At 37.9% G+C, this 26,192-nt stretch overlaps 2 protein-coding genes across 5 annotated transcripts in view; one reads left to right on the forward strand and one right to left on the reverse strand.

The window, feature by feature from the left end:
* Nucleotides 1-20,752, reverse strand: part of LRRIQ1 (leucine rich repeats and IQ motif containing 1) — a 112,861-nt gene extending 92,109 nt beyond the window's left edge. For 2 of the 4 annotated variants that reach the window (XM_075428878.1, XM_075428875.1), the window contains exons 1-12: nucleotides 20,538-20,752; nucleotides 19,497-19,647; nucleotides 18,173-18,284; nucleotides 17,055-17,149; nucleotides 15,809-15,914; nucleotides 14,890-15,113; nucleotides 12,902-12,988; nucleotides 11,516-12,724; nucleotides 10,413-10,565; nucleotides 7,126-7,276; nucleotides 1,604-1,797; nucleotides 296-423 (exon numbers count right to left, since the gene is read on the reverse strand). In XM_075428878.1, coding sequence (XP_075284993.1) covers nucleotides 296-423; nucleotides 1,604-1,797; nucleotides 7,126-7,276; nucleotides 10,413-10,565; nucleotides 11,516-12,724; nucleotides 12,902-12,988; nucleotides 14,890-15,113; nucleotides 15,809-15,914; nucleotides 17,055-17,149; nucleotides 18,173-18,284; nucleotides 19,497-19,625 — 2,588 coding nt within the window. In that variant the 5' untranslated portion in view covers nucleotides 19,626-19,647; nucleotides 20,538-20,752. The remainder of the gene's footprint in view (nucleotides 1-295; nucleotides 424-1,603; nucleotides 1,798-7,125; nucleotides 7,277-10,412; nucleotides 10,566-11,515; nucleotides 12,725-12,901; nucleotides 12,989-14,889; nucleotides 15,114-15,808; nucleotides 15,915-17,054; nucleotides 17,150-18,172; nucleotides 18,285-19,496; nucleotides 19,648-20,537) is intronic. The other 2 variants (XM_075428876.1, XM_075428879.1) reach the window with 2 other exon arrangements.
* The window catches only part of TSPAN19 (tetraspanin 19), a 31,530-nt gene continuing 26,079 nt past the window's right edge, over nucleotides 20,742-26,192 (forward strand). The window contains 4 exon segments of the mRNA XM_075429553.1: nucleotides 20,742-22,930; nucleotides 23,963-24,055; nucleotides 24,148-24,220; nucleotides 25,285-25,415. Of these exon segments, the coding sequence (XP_075285668.1) occupies nucleotides 22,907-22,930; nucleotides 23,963-24,055; nucleotides 24,148-24,220; nucleotides 25,285-25,415 (321 nt within the window). The 5' untranslated portion in view covers nucleotides 20,742-22,906.

Here is a 26,192-nt window from a genome sequence, read left to right on the forward strand (position 1 = left end):
AAACAATTGCTAAAGAAAGGAAAAAAAAGAAACACCATGGTTTTAATAATGTCACAATAGTCAAAAACTATTTTCATATAACATCTAATAGAAAAAAATTACTTTTCATAGTTAATGTTGTTTCAAATTTCCTTAGCCAAAGGTAGCCAATCTCATTATTTGTCAACCACGTATCTTTACAGAATATCTGGAAAAGGCAGTGATATTTTAACCATACTGAGAAAATTTTTCAGATAAGTGTTATGTTAGTAAATTCTGCATCAGTTTTGTAAGTGGAAGAATGTTTCTTGCTTACCTATTCTGAGACAGCAAAAGAATCTGCAGTCGAGGCAACCAATACAAAGAAAGCATTCTCATAGCAGAAATGCTGTTGTCATCCAAATATAGTTCTCTTAGAAGTACATGATTTTCCAGTCTTGGAAGCTGAACAGAAAAGAGATAGAATCATAGAATCATAGGTTGGAAAAGACCTCGAAGATCATCAAGTCCAACCATCAACCCAATACCACCATGTCTACTAAACCATGTCCCACAGTGCCACTTCTACACATATTTTTAACACCTCCAGGGATGGTGACTCCACCACCTCCCTGGGCAGCCTATTTCAATGTCTGACCACTCTTTCAGTAAAGAAATTTTTCCTAATATCCAATCTAAACCTCCCCTGACACAACTTGAGGCCATTGCCTCTTGTCCTATCGCTAGTTACTTGGGACAAGAGACCAACACCTGCCTCACTACAACTGCCTTTCAGGTAGTTGTAGCGAGCAGCAAGGTCTCCCCTCAGTCTCCCCTTCTCCAGACTAAACAGCCCCAGTTCCTTCAGCCACTCCTCACAAGACTTGTTCTCTAGACACCTTACCAACTTCGTTGCCCTTCTCTGGATGGTTATTTAAAATTAGTGTAAATTAAAGAAACATCAATGGAATGCTTACCAGATGCTTTTCATAAATTATTGTTAAGTACAAGCAAAAATCATGTTTTGGATATATGCATTATTTCCTTATTATGTATGTACCAGTTGTTATACATAATTCCTACATATCAGGTGGTAACTATTTTTTAATGTCTCCTACCTAGTCTGAATAGTCAATATAAGCTAAAAAATAACCAGCAGCTACTCGCTGCTTATTGACAATGGTTTTCCTCTCAGATTCATAAGAGAATCATTATCAGTAAATATGACTAAGTGTACATTTAGCAAACTACTTTCCTATTTTAAATGCTGCAGCACAAACTTCAACTTTTGGAGAACCAGCATACACCAAATCAGCCTGAACTATTACGTATACGCAATGATAATAATATTTTGTTACATTTTGAACAAAGAATCAGCATCATATAATACAAACTGAAGATTAGATGCTATAAATGAAGGCAATATAATTACTGAGGGGTGAATTTTTCAAGGAGTTAGGAGCAAGAAAATACTCAACTGGTAACCATTTGCATCTTTGAAAAATATCCCTCTAATAGGAGATAAAAGCCTACCTAAGAGCATGAAACATCGCACAGCAAACAAAGAGCACATGATCAACATTCTGAAAAATATGACTGTTAACAAAGACGTATGCACAACAGCCACTGAACTCAAAGCTTTTACCTCCTGGAGGTTATTGCCTTGCAACTTCAGAATCTGAAGTAGGCCACAATTCTCAATGCCTTCAACTCGTGTGAGATGATTAAAAGAGCAGTCTAGGTGAATGAGAGTAGGTGCTTCACACAGACCTTTTGTGCTGATTAACTTATTATGGTCCACAATTAATTGCTGAAGATTTTTCAGTGACTCCAGACCACCTGGAAATTAAAAGATTTTAGCTGAATTAAGCCATAATGAAATAAAAACCTGTTGGTTTTCAAGTAATAAGAAAACTCGGAACTTTCAATATATTTATATTATCTACAGCAACAATTAGCATTAGTCCTAAATAAGGTTTAAAATAATTACTGTATTTTGACCCTATCAAATATACAATGTGTACAGTTGACAAATTTCTGATCCTGCTAACCAAGCAATAACAACAGTTCATAACCCCTTTAGCACTTCTGTTGGAACAGAACATTCTTTTAGGGATCAACTATACTTGTTATGCTTCAGGCACTTTATAACTGCTACTCAGAACCTACAGGCTCTGTGAAATACTGACAGCCCTCTTAAAATCACCCCTCAGAATGGAAACAGTATTTATGTTTAAAGGTTAATTTTCATTATTTCATTTTTAAAAGTTTTTTTTCACGTTATCAGCAAGGTGAGAACAAATTGTATTAAATCTTAGGCAGCACCACTTCTACTATTTAAGTACATCTTGTTTAAGAAATTATGTTATCAAATAGTTTTAGAAGAAATTTATACGGAAAATTTTGTGCCTTTAGGTATAAAGCTATACTTCTACAGCCCTCACTCTTTCAACAATCTAACTCCTGCCAGCTAGTGTAAAGAGCAATCTCTACTCCAAAAAGATGTAAAGGAAAAGGTTCCTGTCAGCGTCTGTTTCTTTCACAGCAATTTTCCCAAATCACCCTCTTACAACGGCAAAAATTACACTGTCTTTCCACAGTCTTACACATATTCTGCCATGGCACTGATGTGTCTGACTGGCTACAAGTCCAAGCAGTTTTTCTGTGTCTCTGTAGTAAAACTCCTTTGAAGGGACACTCTTTAGAAACTTGTCTAAAATAAGGAATTTCTGAATTCACTTGTCTTTCATGTATTCTTCACAGGATTATTTGAGGTAATACTTTGTCTCATCTTTATCTCACACGAAACTTCCCAAATTCCCAAAGGGAAGTTGGGTGAGCTGAATGTCTTTGTGCTTGTCCTCTGAGACTAAACTGGAATATGGGACCAGAGACCAGTTTGCACCACAGATTCTCAAGAACACAACGGAGGAATTGAAAAAGAAAATTAACAATAAGGGGAAAACAGAAGTAAAAAGTTAAATGCCAAAACTAGCAGTACTTTTAAAAAAACCCAATCAAATACAGGCCTTTCAATCATAGTAATTTAAAAATGGAAAGCACCTAATGGAAATAAAACAATTGCATGATATTAACAAGATATCATCCTAAATTTAAAACAACTGTCCATAATGTAACTTCAAAACTGTGCTTTAGAAATAAACATACAAGCCTTCAATTATTCTGAAAGAATTTCAAACATGTGCATGACATACTACCCTAACTGCAAGACCCTGGTCCATATTTTCTTTCACACTTCCATAAAAATAAAAAAGAAACCAGCACCATCTAGTGGTCTCAAAATAACTTCGTTTCAGACTGTTAAAAATAACAGCTCCCAAGACTTCCTCACAAGAGCAGTCCTTAAATCTCCACTTTTAAGTTATCTGCATAGCAGTACTCGAAACTTTAAAAAGCACTCAATTAGTCTGGAGTGGGACAGAGAGGAGAGACAACACAGAGTAAGAAAAGGCAACGAGTTAATACACGATCTGGAAATTTCCTATTCTGCATGCTGCACAGAGCACCTTTTTTACATCTCCTTCTCCTCATCTGTGTTGTTTAGACCAAATGTCATTCAGAACAGACATGCCAAGGCTACATACAATGGGATCACAATCCATTCTGGAACTATCAAATGCAGTCCAATAGAAACATACACAAGAGAGAATAATGTAATATAAACAGATGGTATTTTAATGTTTTTTCTGCACACATGCAAAATTAAAAATAAGCATGAAAGTTGTCTTCACATTTACAGAAGATATTGTCTGGTTTACACATGACGCAATAGCCATAGCAGTATACGGGAAAATGCATTCTATTGAAAAACATGGTTTCAGCAAGGTTTGTGGGGAACTTTTCTATAAGTAGCTCTTAGAAAGTTGCAAAGTGCAGCTGGAGTCTGTTAGCTAGGGACTCTATCTTAGCTATTAATGCAGTTCTGAAGTAACTTCTATGTGCAACAAAAATAAATGATAAGAGAAGACTGAAAGCTGCCAGTGAACATGAAGATGAAAAAACACATGCAAAAAAAAAAAAGCCCAAAACTTAAAGGTGTCTGATAAAAAACGTCTCTATGTGCTTTCTTAAAACGAGTAGGTCCAAAGAAGCATTTATGGCTATCCACGGTTATGCATTGCTATTAGCACAGCCAGCATTTCAGGCAACATACTATGGCAATATAGACACCCTACAAAAGTATATTCTATGGCTCAAGTTAAAACGCTACTTTTTGTGAAGAAAATTTTTAAGTAAAGCATCCATCTTCCAAATACAAACACATGCACTGAACTTCAGTGTATTACTGCCACAATTACTTAATTTGTGATCATGCATTCTTAAGTCGAAAAGCATAATTGAGACATGTTTCTCATACTTTTACGGTTATTTTTAAGGTTTTTTTGGCAACTTTAAATTTTCCCCTACTGATGCTACATTTCAATGAGAGGGAAAAAAAAATTCACAGTATGCGTCAAGTTTCCTATAATAACTTATTAAAACAGAAGTATTACAAACATAAATAGGCTTTATTTCTTGGGAAAAAGCCCACAGCCTTTGTTAAAGCTGAATGAACGGAGAACACGGCATAGTACTGCAGCTTCCAAAATTGCTAAGGGACATCCTGTAAGATTTACAGATGGGAGGGATACAATAACTTCTTAAAACCCATAAATCCATTTTTGTGTATTTTATGTGACTACTTACAATCAATATGTTATTGTATTAAATAAATCCTGTATTATGCATCTGTTTTAACCAGACATTCTCAAAGCAGTTCAGGAGAGGAGAAAGACAAAGTCCAAGCTGATTTTTGTGAACATTCATTTACCCACTCAAATTCATTAAAGACTCAGTAAACACAGCATCACACTGCACGAAAGTACAAGAGGATTTTTCTCCACTTGGCCTGTACAAAAATACTACATTTCACACAGATGCCACATTCCTAAATGTCATCCACTAATACTATGTCATTCTTACAGTAATCTTGCAGACATTTTTATCAAATGAGATAAATATGAATAAGAATCTTATCCAGCATTATTCGCCACAAGGATATAGATTAAGCTTCTTTAATCAGTTTATTTTATTGTTTCTCATTACGATACTGACATGCTTTTACCATAAACATTGATATTCTAGCACCTTTATTCTCAGGTATTATAAACTCTGTTCACAAATACTAACATACCAAATTAGCATATATTAGCAAAAAATGCTTAAAATATCAACATTAAACCCCTAAATCTACAATTTTTTAAGTTTTCCCATTTCCTGTTTGTTATGCCCTTGTTATTTATCACAGAATTGCATTATTCATGTTCATACTGTTTCAATGGGTTTTTCTGACAGTGGGAACCATTCTCTCCATAAATGTCTTATGTGAATGTGTTTCATCCATCAGCTTAATAATTGTTTTATATTTTCCTGATGTCCAGTAGGAAAATAAAATATGCCCACATAAAGAAAATTAAAAATCTAAATCAAGACAAACAAAATAAAAATCACAATCTCCTTATCTTCTTTCCATTCACAGCTCTGCAGTCCTTCCAAGTAACATCTTTACATTTAGCACAGACTATAAATAAAACTAGAAAGTCACCTTTTAGGTTTCATGTTTCCATTAATACATAATTAATATACTTCACAGAATCACAGAATGGTAGGGGTTGGAAGGGACCTCTGTGGGTCATCTAGTCCAACCCTCCTGCCAAAGCAGGGTCACCTACAGCAGGCTGCTTCACCACATGCAATTTTTTTCCTTGATGATAAGACTTGAATTCAATGGACAAATCTCTGGAGATTCATCTCTATTAAATAGATTATAATGCTAAAGTTATACAGTCACCTGTATTTTGGTGGCCTTTACAAATTTCACAGTATGTCATGCACCAAACCCCAAGTACAGGGAGGCTGTTAAATCTAGTCGCATCTGCTGTGCTGCCTTCTTGAAGGAAACTTGCTACTTTCAAGCCCTGAGAGCTCCCTTTCAAGTAATGATCTGGCAACTTACTACTACCTTTTCTCAACTGTTAATGTTGCTTTTGAGGCACCACTAATGGTCTTCCCTCTGTACATGATTCTAAAAACACAAAACTGGTTTCTCCACCTACATACAGCAAAGCTCTTGGTTATTTTCACTGCACTACACCTTAGTGACCTTCTGTCAGTAGAAAAGGCTCAGGATCCTGATTACATCTATACCAAATCCACGTAACACAAGGCTCACAATGCAATTTTTTTGGCTTGCCAGATGCTGAGACACAATATCTACCCTTTAGGCACTTTACAGTCTGAGTCGCAGTAGAAGCAGAGAGGCAATACAGGCAGAGAGGGAAAAATTTGTTCACTAAATGAAAAACTCCTGTCTGACCAACAGAAAACATCTATCTCCTGGCACAAAGATTTCCTGTATTGATGCATCTGTTGAGTGGTCTGGGTGTATGTAAATTCTAAGTGGTTGACTGCATGCTAAAGTTACACCTGTTGCCTGCCAACTGCTGGACCTAACAAATACAACAAACTGCCTTTGTAAATATAATAGGGGTTGGCATACCTGCTGTGCCTAAATGACTTGCATGATTTTACCTTAGCCTCATTTTTTTCTCCAGCTCTGGGGCAATGAGCAGCAATGAAGAGCCAGAGTAGAAGGAAGTATAGAACAATAGTTTGGAGCCAGAATGGGTAGCATTTCAGTAGAAAGAGAGGCTGTGGTCCAGTGTTGGCACAGTCACAGACTCAGACAGATAATACAAATTCTATACAGCTACTTACTGGGTCAGTCAGGAACGTACTGGAACTCTCTGCAGTTGCAAGGCCAGGCTTTATCTTAATTGTTTCTGTAGATAAACTGAGCTCAGGCTACTCACATATTCCAGCTGAGTTAGTGTAATTAATATTAGGGGCCCTTCAGAAAGAGTTTTAGTTCTCTTTGGATGACAATAGTTCTATGACCAGGTAGATGGAATATATGGCAGTAGCTAAGCCATACAACAAATAAATGTCGAGTATGCTTTAAAACGTAGGTCTGTTCCAAGTCTGTTTCCTCATTCTTGGGTTTAGCAGCTGGCTGGCCCTGAATCCAAGTGAAGTATAATTCTGAATACAAGCAGCATAAATATTGGAATAATTTAAACTGGAATACTTTTTCATTAATTTTCTTACCAATTCGAGTGATTCTATTGTAGGAAAGTTCAAGATTTTGGAGATTTATGCAGCCATCTAAGCCAGAAACTGATGAAAGATGGTTCTTCTTCAGAATCAGAATACAGAGATTTTCTAGATTTTCACAGTCAATTACGTGAATGTTGTTTTCCTGCAATAAATGAAAATGACACTACTAAATAGCATCTGAAGTGAAATAGCAGAATTAAGTGTAAAAATATGGTAAAGTGTCATCATTGCTTATTTTTATGCTAAGCTTCTAGCTAGGAGTAAGGCCATCTCTATTTTTTCAATTAAGAATAAACATCGATCAGTCATAGAAACTGCCTTTTGTGTCATGCTGGGATAGAAAAAAAAAATGTATCTTTAACTTCATTCTTGCTGTGAAAATGACCAGGAGCTGGAAAAAAAAAGTGTAAGGAGAAGTTAAGGACAGAATGGTCTTTTCCATATATGCTTTCCTAGGTTCCCAAATCCTGGGAGACTGAACTAAGAACTGCACAGAAACCATTCTATTTACTGGATACTAATGAAGACGGCTACGACTTTGCTGGACGCCTATTTACGAATAGTGAAAATCTGCATTTAGAGGTATTTTGGTCACAAACATCAACATTGGTCTCAGCTAATGTTCTTCCCCCAAGAGATCTTGCTCTTTTAACATCCCCCTCCCCAGGCCATTTCAATAATGCTTCCTTGGATTTTTATTTCACTATTTGCTGCCCTTGCTGTTTCCTTCTGGTTTTTACCTGCAGATGCTCAAACAAAACATAAATTCACCGCCTTTGTAACAAACTGATTAAGTCAAAGAGTCTAACTCCTGCTCCAGAATTAACCTGCTGACTAGACTTAGGTGCTACCTTCAGCTGGAGGCAGAGATGAGTACAGGTTTCCTTTGGAAGCCATAACACTGATACCTGCCCTTGGACAGCCCCTTCAGTTGCACCAACTCAAAGCAGAGAACTGACACAGCTTAAATATTAGCTTTTGTATCAACAGAAATGAGGGGCAATACCAAGTAGGAATGAATATTGAAAGGAAACAGAGTGAACTGCTCTAGCTATGTGAGAAATACCCACGAAACAATCTTGGACTGTTTCAACTGTCACAAAATGGGCTGTTTCTTCATTAAGGTTGAACGGAAGACAACCACCACATTAGCTGGCACAGCAAAAGTATAATGTATTATTATATATGTTATATAGGGAGCTTTTGCTGGGAATCAGGAAAAAAAGGAGGGTCTACCACCTATGGAAGAAAGGGCAGGCGACTCAAGAGGAGTACAGGGGTCTCATTAGGTCGTGCAGAGAAAATTAGAAAGGCAAAAGCCCAGCTAGAACTCAGGCTGGCCACTGTTGGCAGGGACAACAAAAAATGTTATTACAAATGCATCAACAACAAAAAGAGGGCCAGGAGAATCTCCATTCCTTATTGGATGCCAGGGAGAACATTGCCAACAAAGATAAGGAAAAGGTTGAGGTACTTAATGCCTTCTTTGTCTCAGTCTTTAATAGTCAGACCAGTTATTCCCAGGATACTCAGCCCCCAGTGCTGGAAGATAGGGATGGAGAGCAGAACAAACCTCCCGTAATCATTAACATATCATCCCATAATAATTAACGACCTGCTATGCCACCTGGACACTTACAAGTCTATGGGGCCAGATGGGATCCACCCATGAGTGCTGAGAGAACTGGCGGAGGAGCTGGCCAAGCCACTCTCCATCATCAATCAGCAGTCCTGGCTAACAAGGGAGGTCCCAGATGACTGCAGGATCGCCATTGTAACAGCCACCTACTAGAAGGGCTGGAAGGAGGATCCCGGGAACTACAGGTCTGTCAGCCTGACTTCGGTGCCAGACAAGATTATGGAGCAGTTCCTCCTGAGTGTGCTCACCAGGAATGTGAAGGACAACCAGGGGATCAGGCCCAGCCAGCATGTATTCATGAAAGACAGGTCCTGCTTGACCAACCTGATCTCCTTCTATGACCAGGTGACCCGCCTAGTGGATGAGGGAAAGGCTATGGATGTTGTCTACCTGGACTTTAGTAAGGCCTTTAACACTGTTCCCCACAGCATCCTCCTGGAGAAACTGGCTGCCCATGGTTTGGATGGGTGTACTCTTTGCTGGATAAAGAACTGGCTGAATGGCTGAGCACAGAGAGTGGTGGTGAATGGAGTTCAATCCAGCCGGCGGCCAGTCACAAGTGATGTTCCCCAGGGCTCAGTTTTGGGTCTGGTCTTGTTTAACATCTTTATCAATGATCTGGATGAGGGGATCGAGTGGTCCCTCAGTAAGTCTGCAGATGACAACAAGTTGCGTGGGAGTGTTGATCTTCTTGAGGGTAGGAAGGCTCTGCAGAGGGATATGGACAGATTGGATCGATGGGCAAAGGCCAACTGTATGAGTTTCAACAAGGCCAAATGTCAGGTCCTGCACTTTGGTCACAACAACCCCATGCAATGCTACAGGCTTGGGGAAGAGTGGCTGGAAAGCTGTCCAGCAGAAAAGTGTGCACCAGTGTGCCCAGGTGGCCAAGAATTAATTAAAAAAACCCCAAATTCAGCAAAAGCCCTATACTTTCAAAAGAACACAGGTTACTGGGCAAGCAGAAACATTCAAGATTTCTACAAATAATACGGGCATATTATCTTTCTTATGAATTGGTCTTGTTAAAACACATGAAATAAAAAATATGAACAGAGTTGTTTCATGTAAATTGTCAAGTTCTGGAACTAAGATGCATCACAGAGCAAAATGTTTTCTTTAGTCATTAAATATACAATGCTATGTAAGACACTGTACAGTAGCAAATACCTAGACACTACACCTCTAATGTAACTCCACTTACTGTTCCTTGAGCATATATGTGAGTAATTTCAAATAATATTCAAGGCGTGTATTGCAAAGGACTCTTCCTTCTACCTACTCCTGCTTAAGCTGAGCACCTGCTATGGTGAACAGCACCTGCCCACTTATGAATCGGAGAGAGTGAGGTAAGGAAGATCTATCACTATGCCATACTAACACTAATACTAGACTGATACTACCACGCACTTTTCTTAGCATAGCTCAAGGATGTTGCTTTAGTGCAATGTAAATTGTTCTATGCAATGCAAACCTGATGATATAACTTTGTTCACATTTGGGAGTATTTTGTTGATATTCCTATGTTTTCAAGCCACTAAAAATTATATATTCAGTTGGACGCAACTGCATAACCACCTAAGCAGCAAAACTGGCAGTTCTTCCCAGGCTATAAGAAAGAATCAATTATGCTTGGTACCTCCACATTGATATACTTTAGGTCTTTGCAGCTACTTAGTCCTTCCAGCGCAACTAGTCCACAGCGCCTCAGAGTCAAAACTTGAAGATTTGAACACTCGGATAATGTTGAGAGGCTACAAGCTGGCAAATCTTCGAGTGTAAGTGTTGTGACCTACATACATTTATTGACAAATAAAGTTAATTTTTTGTATATTGAAAATTCATTGTACAATGTCACATTATTTTTATTTTCTTTAAAAATAAAGAGACCAAAACTACATTCTACTAGCACTTCAGAAAATGCAAGCAACTAATGTTAATTCTTGCATATAGAAAAGGATGACAATAAGGGGTTTGATCCGTCAAATGGGAGAAGTTATTATGAAAACAATGTGTTTGATTTTAACATTCACCTTAAAATAAATAACACTGATGCTTTGCTAATGACATTGAATTTGAATGGATGGAAGATTAACAGTAAGCATAGCAATTAATAGTGTGAATTGTTTCCCATCACACTGTCATAAATAACAACTGAGTGAGTGCGCAAGAACGGAACAGATAAAAATTGTTCAGATTAAACATGTATGTAGTCTAGTATGTCATCTCAGAGCGGATACCCAGACAAGAGCACAGAGCAAACATACAGTGATAAGTTAGCAGTGGTAACAAAAGTAAGTGCTGGGAACAAAGAGATATTCTTCACAGCAAAACACTATCTGTAAGCTGATCAGCAACGTCTTGCTTCTGGAAGAGACTAGTCTTCTCAAAACTCTGAAGCGGCTAGATGAGCAGGGACTGAAATGCGGACCCTCATACAAAGGCAAACCCATGTTAGTTTAGCAGAAAATAGGAGCTAGGAACCCCTGCCTTTTACAGGCTTAAGACTCTATCAACCATCTAAGACTAATACCAAACCAGTTTGCTCCACAATGCTCACAGGAATTCAAAACCTTATTCTGCACTTGTGCAGAGGAACTCTAAGATCTAGATCCTGCTCAACAATAATCTCCTCCTCTTCCAAAACAGCATTCTGCTGACATACCAACATAAAAAACAAAAGAAAAAAAAGAGATTGGTGGCATGGCATCCTATTTCATTCTATCTCTTCTGTATAGTTACCTGCTGCAGAGTACTCCAAGGGCCACTATGAATTATCTTTTGTGTACTTAATGGAGGCATCTTGCTAACTGAACTTTTCCTTGGTCGTTTTTTAATAGTTGCTTGCTTTCTTTGGTTTTCTTCGTGTATTTTAGACCAAGATTTACATGTGTTCATCCAGTTTATCCTCTTCTTTTCAATATCACCAGGAAGAATTAGTCTACTGGAACACTCAGCTACATCTTGAATTCTGTCCCAGGTCTCTCTGACTTTCTCATCAGCATCTTCCATTAGAAACACAGTTTTCTTCATTGTTTCAGACTGAGAAAATTGATCTTTGACTTCTCTATTACTAGCATTTGGCTGGACATTTGGTGGACTGCTGCATATATTGTTTGCCTTATCTTCTACCATGTCATTAGCTCCAAAAGTAACTGATTCATCCTTTGAAGTATGACTACTTGGAGCTTTATTAAGATCTCTAGTTTGTGAGTAATTTTCTTCTACATGTGTTACTGAATTCACGGATGTGTTCTCATTATTCACTTGAGAAGAGCATTCCTTCTCAGATCCTAGCATATTTGGTGTTGGTGTCAAATTTCTTTCAGCTGGAATCATCCAATTATTTGTTTCATCCATCATTTCAGTCTGTTTATGTTTTTGTTCCTCCACTTGTTTATTTAGTTCCTTCTTCTGTTCTCTTATTACTTTCGTATTTTCTATCTGCTTATCCTTTTCGATGTTTTCTTTGTTGTTTTCTCCACTTTCACTCATCACAGATTTTGCTCTTTTTTCTCCTAGTTTTCTCTGTTCTTCTCTTCTTATTTGCAGCTGTTTTTCTCTTTCAAGTCTCAGGCTTTCTTTCTTTTTCTCATATTCCTCACGCCTCTTCACCTGTTCCAAATATTCCTGTCTTTCAAGTTCTTCTTGTCTTTTTTTTCCCTCTTTCTTTTGCCTATTTTCTTCCATTCGCTTCTTCACTTTTTCCTCTTTTTCTTTCATTTCTCTCTCTATTTCTTCTAGTATTTTCTGCTTCTTTTTTATTTCAGCTTTCCATTCTTTTAAGATTGGAGCATATTTCTTACGGACTAAAAATGATATAAATCTAGCCTGGATTTTCACAGCTGCCGTATTCTGTTCTTCTGCCAGGTGTTGTCTTTCTTTTGCTTTTGGCTCTTCCAAGGCCTTTTTCTCCTCTTCCATTTGAAACTGTAGCTTCATGATTGATTCCTAGGCCAAAACAATTAGGACAGACTTCAACCACTTTTAAAATAGGACAGGTGTGGGGACATATTTGTCATTAATAAACAGAATTTGGTGTATTAACTGTTCCAGAATAACATTTATTCTCAATTATATGATAGTAACCTCACAGACTTTTGACAAAATTTCACTGTACAGCCTTACCTCATGTTGCAACATTTTGTCTCTCCAAGCTTTCTTTTCTTTCTGTAACTCATCTTCTACTGCAGTTTGGTGTTTCTGCACAAGAAACTAACTTAAATGAATATTGTACAAAACCTGGAACATCACAAAACACCCTCTCTCTAATCTCCCCTATCTTCTGGACTTCCCAATGGCCCACTTTTGCAGATGTCTGAATTAAAATGAGAAACTCAGCTGTATGAGGATCAAAATAAACAACCGGACACTTCATCGGTAATGCAGATTTGGTCATGTACTGAAAGACACATACCTTCAGAGAGTCAGCATCTTGGTACTGACCCAAACAACCCACACCTTCCTCTCCAAATTGTGTACTACTTTTGAAGATGAAAACTACATTTATGAAACAACCATTGAAACTACAGGTAGAGAACAGAAACGTAACAAACACCCTGAAAGTAGCATGAACAGTCTCCCTTTAACTGCACTCGTATGTTACTGATAATCTTAAAATCTTTCAAACAGGAATTTTGTTCAGTAAAGCTAAAGAAATGGTTTTCACTGAAATTATTTCTCAATGGAAAATAAAAGTTCAAGTCTTTGCTCTCACTATTTGCAAATTAATAGCATTTCCCTCCTTGCCCAACGTATTCTCAATCAGAAAAAAAATCCAAATGATCCAGAATTACATCTGACCCAAAATTAGCAGACAGTAAGTACCTAAAAGTAAGAGGCTGATCCAGAACCACATAACTCCTGGTGGAACCAAGATAAATCAGTATCAGTCAAATCAAATATACAGCAGGATATGAAGGAACCAGTATAAACAAACTAGCACTTGCAGCTTGGAGCATGAAGTTTTCCAGGTGCCTAAGCACTGTTTTTCATGCATATTCAGAAGCATTGCTGTTCAGACAATAGGAGACTAGACCTCTAGATCCTTCTGTAACAGGGGAAGTTAGTCTCTGTCTCTCACCTCCAAAAAGAGTGTGCTATCAACAGCACTACCAAAGTGTCTAAATGGGGCATGCTCCACCTTGTCTAGAGAATGCCATTCTACACCCAAAAATGCTTTGTGACATCAAAGGGCAGAGGAAGTCTAATCAATTTTGTGGCCGGTTGAAAACCGAGCTATATTAGACACTGAACTGGCCTTCAGAGATGAAGGGTCTTTTCATTGACTAAGCCCTTCCTTAATTTTGGTGATTTTAATTACCTTGCTGGGACCAGGATGCCCACCTCTTCAGATAACTGAAAACGCAGTGTTAACGCGTCTCAAAACACAAATATTTAGGCTAAATAACAAAATATTATGGCCCCACAAGTATAAAGTCCACAGGTTACATTTCTCCACGTTCTCATGCTCTTTTGTGGAAAGCTATCAAATTTTATGTCTCAGTATGCACTACGCACCGTATCAAAACATGACTAGATACTCTGAGAATGCAACCAGTCAACATGTGGAGTCACGTTCTGTTGTAGCAGAACTCAGTAGATGAAGCCTGACTCAGTTTCACACACGCAGACAAGAAAAGGAAGTACTGTAACTTTAAACTAGATGAAGCACAGCACCAGTATTTCTGAACTGAATGAGTTTGCTTCAGATTACTTCACCTACAATTTTCACCTCAGTGCAAAATTGGGGTGGAAGGTCTGAAGTAAGCAAGCATTTTCTATTAAGGCACAGTGAATATTTTTTGTTTGCAAGTGATTTAGCAAAACTCTCATTTCTGGTACTTTGGCTGGTGTCTTAATTTTAAAACTTAGTAAGGGCAAAGCCTAAAGAATATTTTAACATTTAGCAGAGCAAATTCATTCACTGGTGATGAGAGCAGTAAACGCATAAAAACCAATGGATCGTACTAAAAATGTCATGCACCTCAGTTTGGTATCACTAGTCGACAGAGTTTAGGACAATCATACAGTTTGGGATAGTACTCTTTTTCAAATTAGATCTGGAATTCAGATAGTCTATAGGGGAACAGATTGCCTTCAACATCATTAATTACCTTATGAAGAAGCTTCATTCTTTCAGCCTCAAACTCCTCCAGACGCTGCACTCTTCTTGCGTGTTTCTCTTCTATCTGTTTCTCCTGTGCTTCCCTCTCAGCTTTCCACTTTTTCCTCTTCTCATATTCAAGCTCCTTTTGTCTTTTCTCCCACTGCTCAAATTCTTGTCTACACTTTTCTTCTACTTCACGATGAGTAAGGTTTATACTCATTTCAACATCAGCTATGAATTTGTAATCAATCAAGCAAACCCTTTATTTAATTTCCTCATAAGCACTGGGGGACATTAAACAGTCTTAAAGCATTGAAAAGAGAAGGATTCCGTGCTGATATAGGCAGCAATCTATATACCCCCAAGGAAATCAGAACTACAACACAAATCTTTTCTACCAGAGCTGTCTTATTATCATGACACACACTTACTGACTCTGGTACAATCATGCTTATTTTACCAATGTATATTTCAGGATTACACTTTGGCTTCAGGACGAATGTCTTCTGTGGCTGTCAGCATGGGTTTTATAACTGATGCACTCCATCTCAAAACATGCAAAGGCCATAGTGAAAGGAAACATTCCCAGCCAATGTGACTACAAAAAAATAAAAGAAGTTGTGGCCAAAGCACAACTTGCTTAGTGCCCCCAATCTGGCTTCCATTTGTATTCATATTTAAATATTTTTTGGGTAGCAATTTCTGAAACAAATTTCTGTCAAGACATTAAAGACTAGGACAATTTTGTGATCCTGAAATGAGATAAAAGCACAGGCATTTGCTTATGTCCAATTCATGATGTATCAAAATCTACTACATACTGTAACATGTAAAGAATGTTATGATATTCATGAACACAGAAAAGCAGGAAATACTGATATGACGTTAAAGATCAACTCAACCAAATGACTAATGCATTTGCTTACCTGTAACAAAACGTTCATCAGTGACCACTTCATCACTGGTAGACTGACTATTATAACTAGGTGTTGTAGCAATCTGCAAGTCTTCATTTTCAATTTCAAACGGTACCTAATACAGTTTAATATTGTCATTAAGAAACAAGAAAGTACAATAGTATGAAACTTACTACTGACTGGAATCCTTAGACATCGAACAATGCAAACATATCAGTCAAAATATTTTTTTCTAGAGTAATAAATATTGGAGTATCTCCAAAAATACATAATATTTCTACGTGTTTTTTCAATGCATTTTACATTTTGACTTGGAAAAATGAATGTTTTGCATTTGGGTCTTGTTTTACTTTCTATGAAACTAAGCACTATATTTATGCATTGATACTGTTATGCACACAGGGGAAGAACTAGTTACAGAGTAAATTTTTAAGAAGCCTATTTGAAAATAATGCTATGGGCATGAAGATTGCTATATTTCTTTCATTGTTCTTTATTGGCAAGAAGTAATCTATTCCTGATTATTTATCATCTGTTCATCAAATGCTTGGGACCTATATTAATATTTGTAATGCAGCTGAAGTCACATAAAGTAATTGTGCTGTTCTAAACAATGGTCTTTGAGATCAAAAAGTCATGTTTGCAAAACTGGGCACTAATAAGAGCCAGGCAACAAATTAAAAGTGATTAAATTAAATACGGGTTTATGTTTTTCTAAGAACTTCAGCAAGTTATTTAATTAAATTCTATGAGAATATAAAATAACCCAGGTTCCCATCTCTTGATTTGACTTTGAAAGTCACAGACATGATTATATTTACATTTTCTATAAAATAATGGAATACTTTAGGAGCAAGATTAATAGTAGCACATCCTCCTGATCACCACAAAAAAATAAGATTAGAGAAGTTTAAAAGTGTTATCATACTGTTGAGATAATATTCTGCAAATAATTAATAATAAAGGATTATTCAGTTTTGTTTAATTTTGTTGATTTTTTGCTCAGCGTCTCAACAACTGATACAGAGAATTTATTCCAAATTTTAAAACTCATAAACATGGTGTATTACAGCTGATGTCCCAGTGCTAAAGAATGGCATATCCAAACTCATCATAATACCTTATGGATAGTCTGACAGAAACAAAATTGAACGCATCTATAGACCTCCTCAGGTGGCCAAAAAAGCAAGTGTAATTTATCTAGACTACTTAATAGAATTTTGTTCACTAAAAATATTGTTTAAATAGAGAATACCATTTTTTTAAATTGTTCTGGATCTTCATTATATTCAGAAGCCAATTCTGCCAAGTAATCTGAAGCGTGGCACGAAACTGCTCCATAAATCTTACCTAAAGAAGAAATAAATGTATAATTTAGTACACAGAGATAAAATCCCTTAGCAGTACTCAGTTCTGCTCTATACTGCTCAGCTACTATATTTCTTTAAACTAAAATAAAGCATTTTTTGCCTTTAAAATTCTTAAACCTCCCCCTCCAAATTTTACTCAAATACATATGGTAGTCATTTATCTACATTTAAAGCAGCAAGTATGTGTAACTAAAACACACACAATGATATCGTAAGAATCCAGTGATAGCAAATATGGAAGAGAATTCCACAGCACAGAACACAGCAGAACTTTGTCTGTGTATAAAAACACAGTAGAATGTGTATCAGATAGGTCAAAAACTGACAAAGAATTATAAAAAAATGCAAAAGAGTAAATTTCCATTACAAGAAAAGGATAAAAAGAAACTTTCCTCAAATATCAAAATGTATAGACAATATTGAACTTTTGTTCACAAAGACCATTACACTAAATGAATGTGAAACCCAAGATGACATGAAAAAAAATAGAGCAGAATAGACAATGCCAGCTCTCTGGCATGTGAACTGTGAGCTTGGCTTCAGTCACACAGCTGACACAGCAATACTGTTCCCAATTACAAGGTCATTTCATTTCATTTCATGCTAGCTTCGATATCTCTAAAAGACAGACTTTAAACTTATCCTATGGGGATCAATTGTATCTGAACTCTTAACTTCAGCTCCTAGTGACTTGATTTTAGATTCTCATGAAGAGTCTGGCCCAGGTCCTATTTCAGAGAATGATCCTGCAACTTGCCTTAATCTACGGTTTAGCATCAGATGAATTTTTAGAAAAATTCAATTCATACTCAGATGTTAATTGTAGAAGACAGCATTGAGTGGTTTTATTCCTAGAGATTTTCAGAACGCATTCAGAAGCTGATGCAATAGGTTTCACTGCTTGCTCTACTTAAAAGTTTGCATTGTTTTACTCATGATCGCTAGCCTAACTTCCACTGGCAATATGAGACGCATAAATATTTTAATTGTGATCTCTGCTTACTTGTAGTTTCTTCATCTTCTAAGTCTTGCAGTATAAGCTTTTCAGCATCTTGATTTCTGCTCTTTATAAAGTTTAAATAGGAGACAACTGATTCTGGCAAGTCATCTGAAATCTAGAAAACCATAACATTTGACATAAATTCTATATTTTCATCTCACAGCCATGACTGGAGGTAAATACTTGACATGCAAGAATAAGGACTCATTTTGGCTTCACCTATAAAGCACTGATTGCTATCAAAATTGTTCTCAATTCCGATACTCTTCCCATTGTCTTATCACCCAGTGAACAGTTAGTAACTCCCACTTTTAATTACACTCTAATTAAACTTTAAGTGGAACACATTTTAGTAAGTTATCTTCCGTTGTCTTCAGAAACATGTTTCAATTAACATTTTCTTTATAATTATATTGGGCCAAGAAATTAAGCAAAAGGTTAAGACAAAAATTAATTAATACCTATGATGAACAAGATCTTTTTTTAAAAAACAGATCTTTTAGATCTTTAAAAAATACATTAATTTTAGCTTTACTAATGTTTAATGTATGCATGTAAATCAGATACTTCAACTTTCTTTACTACATAGATAGTCTATTCCAAAGACTGTCTCTCACTGCAAGGATTTGGGAGAACGGACTGCCTTCTCTCAGATGTGTAAACTGCGGTAAACATTGCTGGCATTCAGCATGTGAGTGCACAAATAATTATCACTGATGCCTTTGCCTATCTTTATGTCATATCAAATATGTGATTTATGGTCACATATGCCCAATATCTTCTACCTTAATATTCTATAGACCAATCCTTTTACTACGAGTCTGATAGATTACAATACCTGAAAAGGACACAAATAACTGATTGGATTTCAGAAGAAAATCTTCCCCCAAAATAAGAAGTCATACAAAAAAAGAGGGCTTGAAGCACCAGGATATATGAAATTAGTATCAGGAAATCTTCAAACACACGACAGTCTCTTGTAAGATTTAAATACAGATTTAAATGAAGAATCATTAGTTTATTCATCCAGATTTAATCTACTGCATTAGCTTTAATAAAGTCTTCCAGCTTCAGAGGATTCTAGAACAAATCGTTATGTACGAGTCTGATTTTCTCACTTAAGCAGAATGCTGATATTCATCTCTTTCATTGTCGTGTCACCATTGGAGGTTATGTTTTTCATGAAGCAATACTACTGAGACTACCTTCCAGAAGAAATTCTCAGGTTAGCTATGTTAGGAAAAAGTTCATTCATCAGACAGGCTTTGCAATGCCCACACTACTCTCAAGCAGAAATAGAAGCCGTTTTAGCCCATTGAACACTTACTGTTTCACTATCATCCGAAGCTTCGTCTGATACCTCTGTGTCAGGATCATCTGCTTCCAAGGAAGAAACACTGATTCGGCTTAGTTCAATTTCTATTTCTTTCTCAATTCCTTCAATATCTTCTGACATTCTACTTTCCACAGTGACTTACCTGTTTACAAAGGCATACAAAGAAAATATTAACATTCAGCACTACATGAATCAAAATAAAGAGGGTGTTTATGTAGTGTAAGTTTATCCAGGTATATTTATTGAACAGCTGGCTTAAAACATGAAAAGCAATAGCAAAGTTTGTTCTGAACACCACATTCCACACCAACAAGCAAAACCCAAGAAAAACGTTAGTTTGTGATAAGAGAATGCCGTTTACCCATCCAAATTTTGCACGTGTTACCAAATTTGAATATTAAAAACCTCTGCCTGCTCTCTACTCCTTGTGGACAGTATCAGTGCTACAACCTAAGCCTCACAAGGGTTTTTTTCCAGCCCTAATACCTGCAAGGAAAAAAAAAACCACCTCCAAACAATAAATACATATTAACAATTACAAAATAAGATTAAGAATGCAGAAACCACTCGATGAAGTTATAATGATACAGAGAAGGCAGTGGGGAATAGCCTAACCCACAGAAGTACGAGACTTGTAGATGGATCCAGGCAGAAGTGGAAGGGGTCCCTTGTCACCTCCCCCCGCCCTCCGCAACCCGCACCCCTCTCCTCACGCCTAGCCCCAATTAGGGGGCAGAGGAGCCAGTCCAGGCCAGCTCCGTCGGAGGCAGCGAGCAGCCCCTCGTCCCTCGCCGGCTCCTGGAGCAGGGGAAGCGACACGCTGAGCGCGTCTCAGCCGTGAAAGCGCGAAGCAGTTCTGCGCTGAGAGGAACTACACCTCCCAGAGGCCATCGCGGTGGGGAGGCCACCCGCCCACTGCCGTTTCCCAGCAGCACTGCGGAGCCGCCGCTTTGCATGCTGGGAGCTGTAGTCCGCCCCTCAGGGCCCCCATAGCCCTCCGGTCTCCGCCATCTACTCCCTGTAGCGACTCACTTCTCGTTCAGCCGAGCCCCTGCTGGAGCCCCCGCCTTCCTGGCCGCCTCCGGACACCGACCGACCGACCGACCGACCGACCGACCGACCGACCGACCGACCGACCGACCGACCGACCGACCGACCGACCGACCGACCGACCGCCTGAGATACCGCGGCCGCCCGCGGTCAGGCCAGCCGCGGAAACGACAAGAACCCCGGCCACCGCGCTGTTAAAGCGGGAGCGTCACCACGGCAACGGGAAGCGGCGGCTCGGAAGGCAAGCGGGAGGACCCAAACTTCGCCAGAAGCGGGCGTTTCGCGCCAGTGGGGCGGGCCCCTTCGTCTTTTTTTTAAATTTGTCTGTATTTTAAGTAATGTACTGGAATTTAGTGTTCAGAAGAAGTTGGACTTAGCAATTAATTGGGAAAAAAGAAAAATAAAAGCAGACTAACGACACAGTGTAGTAAAGGCAGATTAAAATGTCGTGGTTTTGCTTCCTGTTGCCAGGAGAACTCTGGAGGCAGGAAAAATGAAAGCCCGCCAGACGTCCCTTCCGCGTTCGCACGCTAGGACCCCGTCGTGGCTTGGAAAGGCCGGCGGCCCACTGGTGCCCGGGGATGGTGGCCGCCGGCCCGAAGGCTACCGGAGACCGGCTGCTGGGCAGGCCCTGTCGCCAGCGCTGCGGGCGGGGAAGGAGGAACAGCCGCCCGAAAAGAAAAAGGCAGAGAAGGGCACGTGCAAATTATGTGAGAGCTGGAGAAAATGTCCAGCTGGAGAATTAAGGAGTCCGTGCAACTCGGTCTAGCAAAAGCGGTGCGGGGCAGACAGTATCGCTTTAGTGTGGAACGGTATTTATAGGGAATGGGTCAGTCCCTGAAGTCTGGCTAGGAATACCAAGGTCCAAAGACAGGCATAACAGAAAAATAAGAGCTGAAAGGTAAAGACAAGTTTTACACAGAAAATGAGGGCTTCTGTGGGCAATGGGAAGGATCTGCCAGGGATGGTAGGGGCTTTTCCCATCTACCGTCTTTGAAATAAACTGAGCACCTTTCGCCGGTGTTATGGATGAGGAAGATGTTTAAATCTTGAAACAATGGAAGCTCCTCCATTTGAAATCCACCCTGCGATGTCTGGTCCTTCAGATGTCTGGTACTTCACAGAATCATGCAACGGGTGAACTTTCCAATGTGGTCCAGTCTCCAAGCGCTCAGCTGAATGTCCAGTTGACAGTTGTTTTGTAACGCGAATTACGCAGTGGTGATGGTGACTGAAGACCACAGGCACTGTGTCATGCGTTTAGCAAACAACTTTGCCAATAAAAAAGATGTTTCTGTAGGCTTGATGCCTGTAACCAGGATGTCAGGGCTGATCAACAGAAGAAAACTTCTCGCTTGTAAGGATGTGGTTAGGCTGGACTTCAGGAAAAAATGTATCATTGTGAGACTGTGCTCTTTAAGGTAGGGTGGAAATATGCAGAACTGATAAGGGTTTTCTTGTGAAGTAACAACATAATGTAAAATGTACATAATTTTATAAAGATTATATTTCTATTTTTCTAATTTAAAATTAACTGAATTATGATTAAAATAAATGCTCAAAAATAAAGCATTGAAACCTCACAGTTGTTAAAACAGAACTATTGCAGACACCAGCTTTCAAGTGAAATATGTAACTGTTGGGGGTTTTATACTAGAATAATGCATTCCACCATTGTTTTAATACATTACGGTTCTGAAAATTCTAATCAAGTTTAGTTACTCTTAGAAGTATTGGATCTTTTTCGAGGGAAAGTGCAAAAGTAGTTATCTAATACAGTCCGTGAGTTTATCTGGTGTGTTGTTGACCCAAATTCACTGTGAAGCTGGCTTGAGAAGCTTATAGCTTTCTTCATTCTGCGATTCAGCAACAGAAGTTTTATAATCCAGGCAATAACGATCTTGACAGGATAGGCAAAGCTTGTGTTTGCTGAATCTTTTCTTCACATGTATGACAGATGTGATACATATGTAACATATGTTTTGTACTTAAAATAAGTTAACACAAGATATTTTTTGACCGCAGAAGCTTCATCTTTGCCATTTTTTTCTGTTTTACAAATCACAGAAGACATAACTTCTTATTGTAATCAGTCTGTAGTAATTCTGAGAGAAGACAAGAACAATTCCTTTCAAACAAATCCCTTTGCATTAGAAAATACTTTCTGAAGAGTATGCCTGTGCTGGTTATGTTCACGTGGCCGTGCATGCTTGTGTGCCTGCCTGCTTTACGCATGAGAAGTGTAGGACAACTGCAGTTGGCTGCTGTTGCAGAAACCAACCTCTAACACTGCTGCTCTTGGACTCCTCTCACCTTGTACAACAAAGCCAGACAGACCAAAATGCCGGAGTATGTTTACAGAAGAGGCAAGACAGGTGAAAGGGAGCATGAGGTAGGGGACAAATGTGTGAGTTTCACTCTCTGTGCAAAAATCTTCATAGGACCAGAAGAGATGGTATCCAATAATAATTAATAATGATAATGATATGTAAAAAAGAAGTCCTGCTTTACAGTGCTAGGGATCTTTCCTGATGAAATATGCTAAACTATGCTCAAGATGTGAATGCCCATGTGACAACACTGCGGTCCTGTCAACATTTGCAAGCATTTGCAAGGGCCATACAGTTGGTAATCAGGTTCTAATGCACATTTTACTTGCATTTCAGGGGTGGTTGCTGTGGGCAGGGTCTCTTCTTGCCCTTCCATTGACCAAGCAGCCATTTGCTTTTGATAATAGATCAAGTGATTTAGTTTCATTTGAAAAGAATTCAATTTTTCACATCCTCTTACATTCTACAGAAAAAAAAAAAACTGAGGAAAAAAGTAAGTGGGGGTGACTGGGAGATTCTCTTCAAAAGTGTAAAGTGTATTCCAGAATTTAGTCCAAGACAGTAGCACCGTTTGACTGCTCTTGTGGCTTTGCTAGAACTTTGTGCTGGCTTACACTGAAATCATTAGTCTGTATCTGCTATTTTCAACAAAAATTGAATCAGGTCCTCTAGACAAAGGAGGGCTTATATCTTCACTATGATTCTCCCTTTTTGTTCCAGCTGGTATGCTTAATAGTAAGTAAACTAAGTGTCTTGAAGAATATAAGGGCAAGTGTATGCCAGGCTATGTAACTCTTGCCATCTCTGCAATATAAAACTTCCTACCTACCTACATCTTTATTAGTTAAGAAAAAAAAGCTAAAAAAAGAAGTACATGTGTACAATATAACATTAGAGGCAACTGAGACCAGACACCATCTTGATGCTTCTCCTGTTGCTACTAATTTTTTTTGTTCAATGTATCAGGTGACTGTTTAAATTTACAAAGCATTATCTGAAGAAAATAAATTCCATTGTAATTGATAGGTTTAGTTATAGCTGTTTCATATTGAAGTGAATATATGATGATATTTTCAGCTGTGATTCAAAACTGAAAACAGAAGAATGAAAATAAGAGATAAAATACTAATACAGAAGTACTACTTATATGTCTTCAATGGAATTTTCTTGGTAAAAATTCTGTTTTCATTTTCTTATTTAGCAGCTTCAAATTAAGTTTTTTAAAATGCTTTGAATTAAAAAAATAATCCTCTTCTTTTCAGGCTCTGGGTCTTATGCTTTTGACATTTGGCCTGTGGCTTTTATTTGACAGAAATAATTTATTCTGTGTGTTATGTGAGTATAAATAGATTTTTTCTTTTGTTTCAGATGATTGCAGTATAAATCAACAAAAACAGTGATAGAATTTTTTTTCACAAGGTGGCAGTATTGGATTGAAAGGCATAGGTTATTTTTTTCTGTTGTGTATATTTTCCACCATTAGACAGTATGATTATCAAAATAGGGGAAATATTTATCAGTATATCTACGATTTATATATGTTTATAATTTATACAATGTATTTATTTCTCTTGGTGTACGATTTATAGATGAATCACTGAAATATAAATCGTGTCTATTGACCTTTTCTTTCTATAATTTACTAGATTGCATTTGGCCTGCATTTGACAAGACTGTAGCTCCCTTAGGTGGATATTTGGGTGAAATGAACACAAATTGGTGTTTGGGTCTCTCCATATAGATATTTCTTTTTCCCAGAGTGTCTATCAAATTGTTTCACAAAGAAGTAAGCTTTGGGTCACATAGCAGCATATGTCCTCTTAAGGAGTTGTTTGCCTTGGCTGCACCAAGGGGCATCAATTCCCAACTGGTGGGATGGGAATCATGCAATATAGTAATTCTGGGATGAAGCATGTGAGATTGAAGTAATGAAAACCCTGCTACTTTCCATAGCTGTGCAAAAATTCTTAAAGTGGCAAGGGGAAAGTGGCCAGTCACAAAGAGGGAGGATAGTGCTGAATCTGAATCTGGATTTAATGAGAACTACATCTATGTCCATGTAGGATTTGTACATGTGCTACTAATTTTTGGCAAACAGAAAAAATCTGTGAACTTGTAATTGTTCTCTGATTTCATTGTGAGTGGTTTACATTGTTCAACTGAGTATATTCTGTTTACATCTCATATGTTGTTACCATCCTCTGAATTTATGAAAATATATCTTTTTCATTCTGTGAATGTAGATAGCATAAGTAATAATAATATACTTTTATCATTCTACTATTTCCATCATTTCAGTAACGGCATTGCAAAGATTTAATTGCTTTTCTGGAATAAGTTTTGTAAGTGGAAATCTAGAAAAAAAGGAGAAGTGACAGTATGAATATACTGTGTTACAGTTTCTTCATGTGAGAACCAGCTAGTATCATATATTTCTTTTATATTACTTGGAATTGGATCTGTTATTACTTTTACCTCAGCTGTGGGATTCTTTGAAAGTGTTATGGAAATCAAACATCTGCTAGTTACAGTAAGTGTAAATCAGACTACAACTTTCTTGTAAAACGCAAGGGAGTTTTGCATGCACAAAAACTGTGATCCTGTCTTGATGTGATTTCCACATACAGTGCTTAACAAATCTGCTGGTAGAAAGGTATTTTTAGATAAAGTCATGGCTCAGATGAAATCTGAACAAAACTGAAGATCCTTCCGTATCACCCCATGAATGTTTCAATGACAAAACGCTTCCAGTATGATGCAGCAAAGATTTAAACTCATGTATTTGTTAACTTAGAGGTTTTAAAATTAATTTAGTACTGAAATTATGTAAAGCAGCTATCTCTCAATATGTGCTCACATGCTTAGTATGTGCTGAAGAAATAAAGAAAAGCCTGCCACAAAATATTGCAGGTTGAAGGCACAGGTAGCTACATTATGTCTACAATATTGAAACAGAGACTATGATTAAAAAGCTGTTACCTGTGTAGGCCTACCTGGATACTCCATATTTATATACAATTCCTGCTTTTTAAGGGAAGAACACTTTGATTTCTGAAAAATTACATTGTAACTATACATTCTTGTGGCCACTCTGATTACATTTTTTCCTTTATCTTTTGTTTATTGTCACTCTTTTGAGTGATCTGTTTTAGCCTGTGTGAAGGCTGAAGCAGAGAACTGTTCTACTGATTCATTTGTTAAGCACTGCAAATGTCAATTGGCACAGCAGTGAGAGGGGCCCAGGTGCTATAACCAGGAGTCTTGTTCCTTCTGCCTTCCTTTTACTGCCCTAGGCATGTAGTGTTTG

Source organism: Opisthocomus hoazin, chromosome 8, assembly GCF_030867145.1.
Source record: "Opisthocomus hoazin isolate bOpiHoa1 chromosome 8, bOpiHoa1.hap1, whole genome shotgun sequence".
NCBI classification, from domain to species: Eukaryota; Metazoa; Chordata; class Aves; order Opisthocomiformes; family Opisthocomidae; genus Opisthocomus; species Opisthocomus hoazin.